The sequence below is a fragment of the Ailuropoda melanoleuca genome, chromosome 10 (assembly GCF_002007445.2).
Source record: "Ailuropoda melanoleuca isolate Jingjing chromosome 10, ASM200744v2, whole genome shotgun sequence".
NCBI classification, from domain to species: domain Eukaryota; kingdom Metazoa; phylum Chordata; class Mammalia; order Carnivora; family Ursidae; genus Ailuropoda; species Ailuropoda melanoleuca.
In genome coordinates this window covers 74,988,527-75,001,011 of record NC_048227.1, presented here as the reverse complement: position 1 = coordinate 75,001,011, position 12,485 = coordinate 74,988,527, and the positions used below count along the sequence as shown (strand labels likewise).

The window sequence follows — 12,485 nt, the reverse complement described above, 5'->3', positions numbered from 1 at the left end:
ACAAATATATGTAATATGTATATGTTGATAAATGATAGGTAGGTAGGTAGGTAGATGGATATAGACATACAGATATACCAATATATGTACCAGGGAATTGTGTGCCTTCAGCCTCTCAGATCGATTCCCTTTGAAAAACTGAAAGAGCTCACAAGTACCTCATGGAGGATCTTAACCTTGAGAAGTTCTTTAGTTTCTTTTTTTGTTTTTGTCCTGTATTTACTTCTCTCAACAAAATAAAACTTAAAGTCTTGACTAGAATTGCTGCTGTGACTTTGAAGTCCTGCCGTCAGACTGACAAATTACTAGTTCCAGTACGTCCCAGGGGCCCAGATCTGTTATTCCACGGCCTGCGCAGCACCTGGCTCCCTCGCCACGTGGAGCTATTAACCCCTTACCTGGTCCTACATTGAAATGTACTGAATTAACTTGTACGACTGATCATTCATTTCAAGTTTGTATGTTTTCCCATCTACCTTGTTTCTTCACAGAGTTACAGGCAACCAGCTGCTTTCATCGTCACCCAGTACCCTCTGCCAAACACTGTGAAAGACTTCTGGAGATTAGTGTATGATTATGGCTGTACCTCCATCGTGATGTTGAATGAAGTCGACTTGTCCCAGGTTAATGGCTATGAGTTGCTTTGTGTACTCATACACAACTTAATAAAGTAGTAATAAAATGTTAAAAATCTGTTTCATACTACCCTCATTAGAGACAAATAATGCTCATTTTGGTTTTGTTTTGTTTTTTCCCAAAACATTCATCATCTAGGGCTGCCCTCAGTACTGGCCAGAGGAAGGGATATTACGATATGGCCCTATCCAAGTGGAATGTATGTCTTGTTCAATGGATTGTGATGTGATAAACCGGATTTTTAGGATATGCAATCTAACAAGAGTAAGTCATTAATATTTTACCTGAGCTGATCGAGAGCAACTGATCATAACCATGTTGGGGTGTAATACCAATCAGACAACAGGAAGAGTGGAATTAGTAGGTGTTACATAATCAGTCCCAAAGCTAGTAATCACCTTATACCTTAGTATTAGAAGAAAAATGGATTCCAAAAACAGGAAAGCAGAAATGCAGGAAGCTGGGTGTTCTGGTCAGTTACTCAATGTATTACATGTGGAAACTAAATTCACATGTGCTGGCTCAGCTGAGTTTGATGGTCTGAGCCTGATCTCTGCACATACGTAGACTTTTGTCAAGGTCAACTACATGTTTTAATAGTATCGATATCCAGCCCAGAAGAGGCACATAATTGAAAAATAAGAATATAATAATAATGATGATGACTAAAAGGCTTCACCTCAGGAGCAAGGGCTATGTCGGATCAGCCATTAGAGAAAGTTTCTGTGTCACTATTGCATAGAAAGGAGAACCCCACACATGAGGGAAAAAGGTGAATCACAGCCATCATTGATTCTCCTTCCACCTATAATTTTGTCTTTCTAAACGTCCCAGTATCTGGCTCTGCCCAGATTTGTAGAACCAACACTGGTACCACTTTTCCCAGGAGCAAAGCAGCAGCTGTGTTTCTCAGAAATCTTTCTTTCCTTGAGTCTTCATATATTTTACACTAAATGACAAATTAAGTCTGGGCTCTCTCCTCCAAAAAAAGCGAAAAATGCTAATAAAGACTGTTTAGATTGTGTAACCAAATAGCAAGCACAATTTGAAAAGAAATCGTTAGTAGCTTCCATGGAATGATTCTCTTTTTAAAGAGGATTGCTCTGTTTTTAGTGCAGCACTTTATGTCTGTGTATTATTTTAAGTGTGTGATTCAGATTGTCATGTTTCCGTGTTTTCATATCAAAATGGCTGTATGTGTTTCTGGTTAATAAGTCTATATGTATAACTATAAGCAGAGGATACAGTCATATCCAACTCTGTCGCTCATTTCAGTGGAGAAAAAAAGGATAACTTCCAATCATGTCATAATATCCATGCATATCTTAGATGTTAATTTAAATGGAATCTCATTATGTCTGCACATCTGTTCCATTACGGTTCTAGTAATATTTTAGCTGAGAAACCATAGCTGCTAAACTAAGAAAGTAAGACTTGTCTTTTTATTGAGCTGTTTGTATGAAAAATATTCTAAGGATGGGAACTGAAATCTGTGTTTTTTTTGTCAGCGTATTTGTTTATTTATCTTTCTCTGTGTTTGGTGTTCTGGTTCTTGTTAGTGCACGATTTTTCTTCTGTTCCCAATCTTTCTTACTATCATGCACTTCATGAGATATTTAATATGCAGCAATGAGAAGTTGGGTGTTGTACTAGTAGGTCTTTGTGATGCGTGAGCCCTCGCCATATGGAAATTCAGATCTGATGCCTTATGATACAGCTTATTCATGTATTGCAAATTCTTTCTTATATTTTCATATGAGGGCTTAATGTTTTGATTCATTCATTCAGCAGTATTATTCTTTGGACAGTATTCTGCTAAGTTCTAGTGACACAGAGTTTAGGGGAAAAAGAGATTTCCTCATCCTTAAAGAATTTTTATTTTATCAGGGAAGACAAGCACTGAACAACTCATTGTATAGTCATTTACTTACAAATATGAGAAATTTTAGAGAAAAAGGACGAAATTTGGAGTCTTTAGGTGATCTGATATAGCTGGGTGACTAGAGAAGACTTCATTGGGGCAGTGATCTGTGAAGCAAAATTTGAAGAATCGGTAGGAGCTTGTGGGAGGTGGGAGAATCGTGGTGTTCACAGGACAGAGAGGTTTCCCAAGACGCAAGAGTTTCAGTTCAAAGAACAGAAGAGTCCCGGGCAAACCGAAGACAAATTGATCACTGTGTTTTGGGATTGAGAGGCACAAACAAGAAGGAGATCTCTGAGGCCAAATGGAGAGTTTGTGCAAAGTTCCCCAGGCAAGAAATGACTTGATAAATGGATTAAAAGAAGGCCAGTGTGTAAGAATGCATTATAATAAAGGGAAGGTTGGGGAAGGCAGTGAAGCCATATTGTCTAGGAATTTTTAAGCCACTGCAGCAATTTGGATTTTATGTGAGATCATTTGGAAGCTTTAAAGCAGGGAAATGACAAGATCATATTTGCATTCAAAATACTCATGATGTTGCAGTAAGAATGGTTTGGAAGGAGATCAAAGTTAATTCAAGGAGATCAACTAGGAAGCAATTATCATAATTGGTGATTGGGCCTATGCAATGATGTTAGGAGTGATAAAGAGAAGAATTTGAAAGTTATTTAAAAGTATGATTGATTATTAGATATGGGGTGGGAGGGAGAAGCTTATATCAAGGTATTTCTCATGTTTCTTGCTTCTGTAACTTAGAATGTTTCTGTACTAGCATGTAGATATTTTGGACTTACCAGCTAGACTCAATCCAGCATAAATGGCGTTTATATCATGGTGTAATTTTGTATGCACCTTCACCTTTTAGTAAAAATTCCAGTCCCAACTTATTTACAGAAAAACACTTTTCCCTCTACAGCCACAAGAAGGTTACCTGATGGTACAGCAGTTTCAGTATTTAGGGTGGGCCTCTCACCGAGAAGTGCCAGGCTCCAAACGGTCATTTTTGAAACTGATACTGCAGGTGGAAAAATGGCAGGAGGAATGCGAGGAAGGGGAAGGCCGAACCATCATCCACTGCTTGTGAGTATGGTGCCTCAAGCCTGGCGGTGTGGGGGCCGTGGTGCTCATTTCCTCACTAGCCTTCATACTTTCCATGTTAAAGGTACTCAACTCACATCTTGTGGATCTCCATAGATAGCATTTTAAAATAATCTTCCTCTTTCATGATTCTATAATTAACTACCAATTTTCATTTCATATTTTTCAAACATTGATTATTATGTAGCTATCATATGACTTAAACTCTTTCGAACACTACTCTGAACCACTTCTCTGATGTACACAGTGTACAAATGTACCAAAATCTCAAGGGATCGAAGTCGCAGCAGCCAGTGCCTCCCATCACATTCCTAAGCGTAAGCTACAGAGCTGACGTCACCCTCACGTGTCCTTGCGCTCTGCCCTCTACCCGTGCATGCGTACAAATGAAGCAAAATTAATACAAAATGGAAAAAGAATGAAGATCATGTTTTCATTTCCTCCACTTACAAGATTGTGTGACCTCTGGTGACTAAAAGCTGCTACCTGAAATGCCTTGGCTTCCTTTGCTTCCAGAAATGGTGGTGGGCGAAGTGGTATGTTCTGCGCTATCGGCATTGTTGTTGAAATGGTGAAGCGGCAAAACGTCGTGGATGTGTTCCATGCGGTCAAGACCCTGAGGAACAGCAAGCCCAACATGGTGGAAGCCCCGGTGAGTCACAGAGTCTCAGGCCCAGAAGAGAGCGTAGACATTAGACAATCATAACCTACGCGTTGGGTTGACTTTATACACCCAAGGGAATAGGATGTGTAAGCGAGTCTTTGTGGGGACTTTCCTGCATAACTGATGAACTGCCGAGTATGTCTCTACCCACCTAAACCCAATCACGTATCACAGATGAAAACTATTTTCACTTGATTTGGGACATGTATAGAATCGTGGGTTTTTTCCTAGGATAGGCCGTAAATATTTGCTGTAATAAACTATAGTAAATAGTTCTATAATAAGAATAAATTCCACTATCTGGTCTTTATTCTTGTCTATTTTTAATTTCTTAAAGCATCTAGGTTAATTGATAAAGATTCATGCAACGGATATATTCCTAAATTGTATCAGCACTTAGACACCCAATGTCTGTCCTTAACCGGCAAATGAAATTTATTCTAGTCGTTACCTGTAATTCTTCATTTCTGCTCAAATTATAAATTTTAAACTGTCATTATTGACAGTTTTCAACTTTTACTAATTAGAGCAAGTGGTTCCAATGATGCCACCTGAATTTGCCAGGGCTCATGAAATCAGAACACAGCTTACAAAACAAGAGCTGATAGGAACGGGTATGTGGGAGCTCATCTGGGTGGAGCTGTATGAACAGTAAGAAAGAGAAGTTAAACTCCTCCAGCACATTTTACTTCTGAAGAGAGATGTCTGTGGGTTACACATATGTGCAAAGTGGGATAAGGTCAGGAGCAGCTGTGTAGTTTATGTTCACACAAAGGTAAACCAGAAAAACCAAGGCAAAATTGTTGCTTGCCCTACGTTTATCAAGATGATCAGATAACTAAAATGAGCAATTCAATAAACCTTTAAAGTATTCTCACCACTTCCTGCTCATGGATTGTTCACACAAAAAGTGCGTTGCTTCCTGAGACAAAATCTGAAGAGTTACATTTATACCGTTTCACTTTTAAAAGTGATAACAGACGTTTTCCCCTTTTACAAGCCCCCTCAAACCGCCCCTACTCCAGCTCACCCCTTGGGCTATTGCTGTTGTCTGGACAAGATGATGTTGGTTTTGACTGGAGTATTGGCAATGGGGATAGAGAAAGGGGGGTGGATTTGAAGGATTTTTGAGGTAGAACTCTCAAGTCTTCTTACAGAATGTAGTGGTTATGTCTTTTGACACGGCTGTCTGAAGGTTTCTTAATGTAAACTCTGCCTCTGTGTCTCAGATCATGTCTTCTTAAATTCATCAGTGGGGTCACTTCTGGCATCAGAATTCAAATTTTACCTCCAAATTTAACTCTGATTTCCTACAATAACTTAGAGGGGAAAAAATCTCTGGTTAAACTCACACTGATGAGTTCAGTGTGCTGTTGAATTGAACTGACAAGTTTGGGAAGAAAATTCAGAGTGTAAACAAAATTGCTAGTGACAGATTAAAGAGACATAACTGTTTTCAAGCACTTTTTGGCTCTTCAGATGCACTTGCCACAGTGGTAGGCTAATGTAAATCACACCTACTTGATAATTAAGGGTAGGATTGATAAAGATCTCTTGGGGAAGGTTTTTATTACCCTAGTTTATTGCTGGAGACACCTGGAAGTTCTCTTTAGAAGTAATATGCATTTTAGACTGTTCTCCATTCCAGCCTGAATTTTACCCACTTGGATTGAGTTGAGAAGTTTTTAATGGCATATTATAAGTCATATCTTGTTATACAGTCTGATTTTCTCTCAATTCTTGATAATGGAAAGTGCATAGATGGACCTAGAGGAAAGGCGGTTTTAACTCAAACGTTGTCAACCAAGTTGTCTTAAATATATAAAGACAGTAGAAATAAATTTTCAGATATAAATAAACTCAAAAAATTTAAGAACCACTAACCATTTTTGAAAAATTAAATACTCTGATGAATGAAAAGCTGTTTCAAAAATCAAGAACTTGGAATTGTGAACGGCGGTTTAAAATGGCTGGGTTTTTTTTTCTCCTGCTAAGGAAAAATATCTGAAGTTTGGAGAAGAATATGTGCACATGTTCACTGTAGCATTTATTTATATTAAAAAATAAAAACAATCTAATAGTCAAATCCATATGTTAGACTTCTTTGTAGTGTGAAAAGAAATGTTAAATAACATGGGGAAAAGATGCATAACAGTGTTAAAGGAAAATAAAATATGTAAACTTATATTCTCAAATATATGTATGTAATTATATTTATTCTAAAATAATTATTACTTCAACCATAACTTCAAAAGGACTAGAGCAAAACTCAGGCAGTATTTTACCAATAATTGTTTCTAGTCATAGAATTATGGAACTCTTTTTCTGATTCCTTGCATTTTTCTATACTGGGCAAATTTTTCTGTAACAATCAGGTTTTCCTATTATAATTGGGTAAAAAAATACTGGAGATTTTCAAGAAATGAATAGAAAATATGAGACAAAGATAATATATCTTTTTATATCAAGTCCCTTTTCCTTAAACAGCAATCATTAGACTCTGATGTAAAATACGTATATGCAGAAATTAAACTTCTATCCAGGAAAACTAATGGGTAATTCTGGAATAACTTTAAGCTATGGCTGGGTGTTCGTTCCATGGCAATGGTTTGCCGTTAGTCTCCTTTATCTTAACTTTTCTCAACTCTCATGCTTGCACATCTTTCAGGAGCAGTACCGTTTCTGCTATGATGTCGCTTTGGAGTACCTGGAATCTTCTTAGTTGGGTGAGACCTCAGAGGCGTCCACGCGGAAGCCTGTCCATGTGTTGAGCCAGCAGCTATTGTACCTGTCACACCTGTGCAGAAAGATTTTAATGTGGGGGGTGGGAGGCTTTTACATTCGAGAAGTAAAAGTATTTTTCTTATGAAGTTGTGTATCTTAATAAAAAGGACTCCATTAGTTTCTATTACTGTATGAAAGCATCAACATTTCGTGCCACATAAATTCTATTTAATAAGAACAGATTCCAATGAGAACTCATCAGTGTTTGTACAGTGAATATGCAGCTTTTTCTCGCCTGGTGCTGGTAGAGCAGACACCACATGTTGCATGAATTAATACTTTCTATGTGGCATTTTTCTCCCTTTTTTTAGGTAAAAGAGGTTAAATCTTTAAGGAAGAAGTAAGAAAAGCTGTGCAAATTCATAGTAAAGTTCATTTTTTATATGTTTCCAGTGTAGCAGATCTCTATATAAATATATAAATATATATAACTGGCTTATTTTCTTTTAATGTGCAATGATGGCTGGATCATTTAAAGTTCTTTTTAGGAAGAAAAAAAAAACATAAGCCAAAGACTCAAGTGTAAATATGTCTATATGGAGAAAGCACATTATATTTATTGGTTACTTACATTCCTTTTTTGATGGCTAAAATACTACCACCACACAATCATTTTTTTTCTGAAGAAAGCTTTTTCTTTCACTAAAATCAATTGTAAACGATTTTTGTAGATTATTTTTTGTATGTTTTAGTGTAAGTAGAGGATAAACTTTTTATTCATAAACCAGGAAGCAATGTTCTTTATAGTGATTCTCTTGTGTACATGCTTGTGAATTAAATTTATGTAAAACACCTTGGCAATTGGGTCTTTTAATATAGGACCAAATTAAAATGTTTTGCTGAAAATGTGTAATTTTTCACAATTTCATTAGGTAAATAATGGTTTGGTGATCATACATGAGAATTGCACACATTCAAAGGCCTTGCTGATGATTTGCGCAATGCTGAACATACCTTTAAGCATCGTTTAAATTTTAAAGGAATTGATTTTGTCAGCCTATGAGCAAGCACTGGTCAAGAAAACAAAATGGCAACATTTATGCTTTCAAGAGTCAAGTTTTAGCAAACTGTTAACTGTCAAGATGATAGAGTGTTTCTTTTGATGTTTACATGCACAAGCATTGGGTTCTGACCGTAGGAAGTGTGAACAAATCGATGCCAGATTCCTGTTTGTGCATTGTCATGAAATTTGCAAGTGAACCTTTCTCAATGTGGTCTTGTTCCTAAGCTCCATGTAGCTGTAACTTCGCATCATCAGCTTGCAGTTTGTCCTTGACAAAAGCATTCCAGTACCCTGCTCCTAGATTGCCAGTACATGACATGGTGCTTCTAAAGATTTAACTAGAGTAAGAGTGAAATAAAGTGTTTATAATTACAACCATTGTTTGCACATATTTTCTCCTAATTTTCATGCCTTTGTTCCCAAATAAACAGCCTCTTGTCATTGATTGTAGTAGACCCCAAAAATTCTATTAAGAGTAAAATGAAGCCTTAATGTCTTTTTTTAATGGAATGTAAACCAGTCCAGCTGAATGGAGGGGAAAAAGCCAGAGGATTGACATAATTTTTTTAATTGCTATATGTGTACGTCACTATCTTTTTACGAAATATACATTTTCATACTTCTTCCTTATCGCAAACTTGGCGAATAAGTATCATTCCTGTTTTATGGATGCTGCAGTTGAAGCTAATGAGAAAGTAAATGATTTGTCAACAGATTCAAATCTGAGTCCATTCTCTTCCACTAAACACACTGCTTCCCCAATGGCACGACAAAGAAAATTTGCCACTTCAGTCTTATTGTTCCTCATTAATTGATTTTCTCCTAAAGTCTCATGATGGGCATCTTCAAACTCCTATTTGCTGTGTACATTATTAGAACATTTGTGACTTTCATTAGGAAGAATTTAGATAAAGAGACTTTATCTTTTCCTAGAAAGACTAATTTACATATAAGCATGGATGCATTTAACAAAAAAAATCCACAAGCTCCTCCTCCCAGATTTCTTTACCCAGTCATGTTCAGGATGGTAATCCTACAGAGGATTCTGCTTTGCTGCATGACCCTGATTTCGTTTCTACTCACCTGATGGTGTCTACACTCCTCCAGAATCACCGTAAATACTACTGTTCGCAAAGCTCAGAGGTCCGTGCGGCCTCCACAATTTAAGCAAAGAACAGAAAGAGTGCTTTCTCTCTAACAGGAAATAGTGCTGTGCTTGCTTTTTTGGGGGCACCACAGAAGCCATTTCGTCAGGAGGCAATGAGGGGAGGTATAAATCTGTTTTCCTCAAAACTCCTATGCAGAGAGTCATCCTTCACACCCTGCAGCACTCCCTGAGTCGTCCTGTGCCTGGAAGGCCACGTTACGCTCAGCCGTGTCCCTCCGTGCAGGCAATGTCCTGGCACAACTTTTAAAAGTTGCCACGCTTTTCACAGTGAAAGGCCTCTTCTCTCTCAATCAGTTATTCCTTGAATGGCTGTCACGAAGTTGAATTTTATACATCCGCTTCCTAGATATTATCACTAAGGAAATGCTGGAAGCGTGTGGACCAGAGACACACAAGCAACTGGGAATTTATGAGTTTTAACAAAGTCCTCTTGAAAATAAGTGTTAGGCTTCTGGTGTGAGCTGTGTATCATTTTTCTAATATTTGGTCTTTGGAGAAAGGTTTTCAGGTGACTGTGTTGCTGTCTCACAACCAAATGATCTGACATGGAGAGAGAAAAAGGAACATCTTTCTGCCTGGACAAGGAGGGAGAAGAGACATGTGTTTACCCCTATACTGATGTGCCGATGTGCTCATTCAATACTCCCGTTACTGAGAGTCTCCTGGGTTCCAGGTACTCCTGTAATACGCTTGGAAGGCAGACATCAACAGCTGCTCCCTCTTAAATCCACTCTGTTGCTAGAAAATGGTGGAAAAAGGCTCCTGGCATCTAAAAAACATAGTAGACAACGAGAAATATTAGAATGCAGGAGAGAAATGGCTGTAGCTCAACTAGAAATACGAGATAATCTGTTAGCTTTGGAAGAATACCTTTGAGATTTGCCTAACTTACATAGGAGAGTGGCAATTCTACATTTTTAATTTAATTTCTGTGCACTTCAGCAAGCAGTCCTATTTCATAAAAAAATAGCTAAAAGTCAATATTCTGCCCCATGCCCCAGTGCAATATGTAGCATATTTATAAAATATTTCCATAGACAGAAACTCCACAGCCTACCTGGATGCATTTCAGTGTTTTAATAAACACCACCTATTCAATGTGCGGGCAATATGGTAGTTTACTCAACACTTTCCTAAGTGAAGACAGAAGACGGCCGACTGTGCCTCCTATAATAATTTCTACTTACATATTATTTCATAAAGTTTCCCCACAGCTTAGGGAGGCTCAGAATGGGAGCAATATTATCTGAATTTGTTCATAACTCTGGTCTAGTCAAGTGGTCTGCAGAGTATTAGAATATTATCTCTCTGAAACTAAAAGGAAAAGCTCTCTCTCGGGATCTACTTTAAGTAAGCTCTAAGTGGCTTCTGGAATATAAATTGTCCAAAAATCAATGGTGGTAGATCTGTAACACTTCTGAACTTCAGCTTCTTCCAAAGTGAATTGAAATGCTAACCTGGAAGAAAACAAACACCAGAGACATACTGTGGTTATCAAATCCTGTAAGAAACCAGTAGAAGGAGTTTCTAAACCATTGAAGCAAACATCAAGTCCCTCCTGAGGATCAGAAAGCCCCTTTTTTAATGTGAAAGTCTGCTTGGGGAGAGAGATTTTGCGACATAACCATCTCTCATGATGCACTTGCCAATTGTAGAAAATCTACAATACCTGAAATCTAACACAGAATATTGAGTGCTGATTCTGATGTGTAATTGTCTTATGAGTCTTATAGCCTTATTAGTCTTATAAACTTATCAGTCTTGATTCACTTAGAAGATATGTAGCATGGAGGCCAAAAAAAAAAAAAAAATCTTTTTAAACCTCTCGGTACTTACAAGCAATCTAAGTAGATACAGAATGCGAAGAACAAGAATATTTAAATTGAGTGACCAAAGAGTTCTTTTCTTAAATAGACATTAGAATGTGCGGACAAGCAAAGGCCATACGTTCCCACTATTTGCCTGGTCTCAGACAAAATCAAACCATAAAACAGAAAAAAATAAGATCAGTATGGCATCCACTTTTTACTTGTTGAGAAAGAGGAGAGGCAAACTGAAATGCCTACAGGGCCAATGGACGCTGTGAGTGGGGAAAGCAGAACAGCAATTTCAGAATGGTCTTTCAGGTTGTATTATTATAACAGACATCCTTAGTTTATGCATTTTCTAATAGGAATATTTCTCATCTCTACAAAAATGTATCTTCCATTTTTATTAAAGCAACATCCCGGGGCGCCTGGCTGGCTTAGTTGCTGGAGCATGCAACTCTTGATCTTGGAGCTGTAAGTTTGAGCCCCACATTGAGTGTAGAGATGACTTAAAAAAATTTTTTAAAAATTTTCCCCAATTTTGGTTGAAAAATGGATACTAGAGATACTCTGCCATCTTCAGCTCTTACTATTAAAAAACACAATAAGATTAATGGTAAGTGACAACTGCTATTTGACATGGGAGCCAAAGGGAACAATGTGCAGAGGCCAACTCCCACTTGGACTCGAAAGCAGGTGTGATCCCCAAAGAGAATGGCACTTACCTCCCAGCAGTGTTTGCTGCGTGGGAATTGGGACCCAACAGTGCCTCATCTCTCAGGAGTGTGGAACGCTGCATTTTATGTAGACTCTGAAAGACTGTTGAATGTTAGCAACCAATTAAATTCAAAAAGCAAACAAACAAAAATAAAAAACCCTCTGGCCCAACTTTGTGCAAGGAAAAAAAAAAAACCTGTCAGAAGGCTGCATCTGATGTGGTCTGTAAGAGACAGTCTCCCAGTTTGTGACTTCCATTGTAGAATAGCTGTTGTTTTACCATTTGACCTTCTAAAAATATTCTTAAAGAAATATGAACTTTAGTTCTCTTAAAACAGCTATCATGACTATTTTTTCATATTTATTCTTTTCCAATTTACCTTCTCTTCTTACATATTTTTCTGTTTTAAAAATGTGTGGATGAATCTTGACTCCTAAGATGAAAAAAGAACACAAAAAAACAAGGTTGACGTCTCTTTCTGCTCCCTCCTACCTGGACTCAATTCAAAAAAGTGTATTTCAGAAGGCAAATCACACATTTCACCTAATAAGCACCCCCAAAATGATGACTAGAAAATAATTCTTCTGGAAGTAATAGTATTGAGAACTCAAAAGGAAAACACTTGTTCTATGATCCGTGGTTTGGCCTGAACTGTTTTAGTCACAAGTGCAGAAAAGCATCTGTG

General features: G+C 37.6%; 1 protein-coding gene across 8 annotated transcripts in view; it reads left to right on the top strand.

The window, feature by feature from the left end:
• Window positions 1-8,836, top strand: part of PTPRK (protein tyrosine phosphatase receptor type K) — a 553,021-nt gene extending 544,185 nt beyond the window's left edge. For 3 of the 8 annotated variants that reach the window (XM_034669114.1, XM_034669113.1, XM_034669112.1), the window contains 5 exons: window positions 492-623; window positions 775-900; window positions 3,474-3,637; window positions 4,172-4,307; window positions 6,988-8,833. In XM_034669114.1, coding sequence (XP_034525005.1) covers window positions 492-623; window positions 775-900; window positions 3,474-3,637; window positions 4,172-4,307; window positions 6,988-7,041 — 612 coding nt within the window. In that variant the 3' untranslated portion in view covers window positions 7,042-8,833. Of the gene's footprint in view, window positions 1-491; window positions 624-774; window positions 901-3,473; window positions 3,638-4,171; window positions 4,308-6,987 lie in introns of all 8 variants that reach the window. The other 5 variants (XM_034669108.1, XM_034669107.1, XM_034669109.1 and 2 more) reach the window with 3 other exon arrangements.
• The last annotated feature ends 3,649 nt before the right edge of the window (window positions 8,837-12,485 follow it).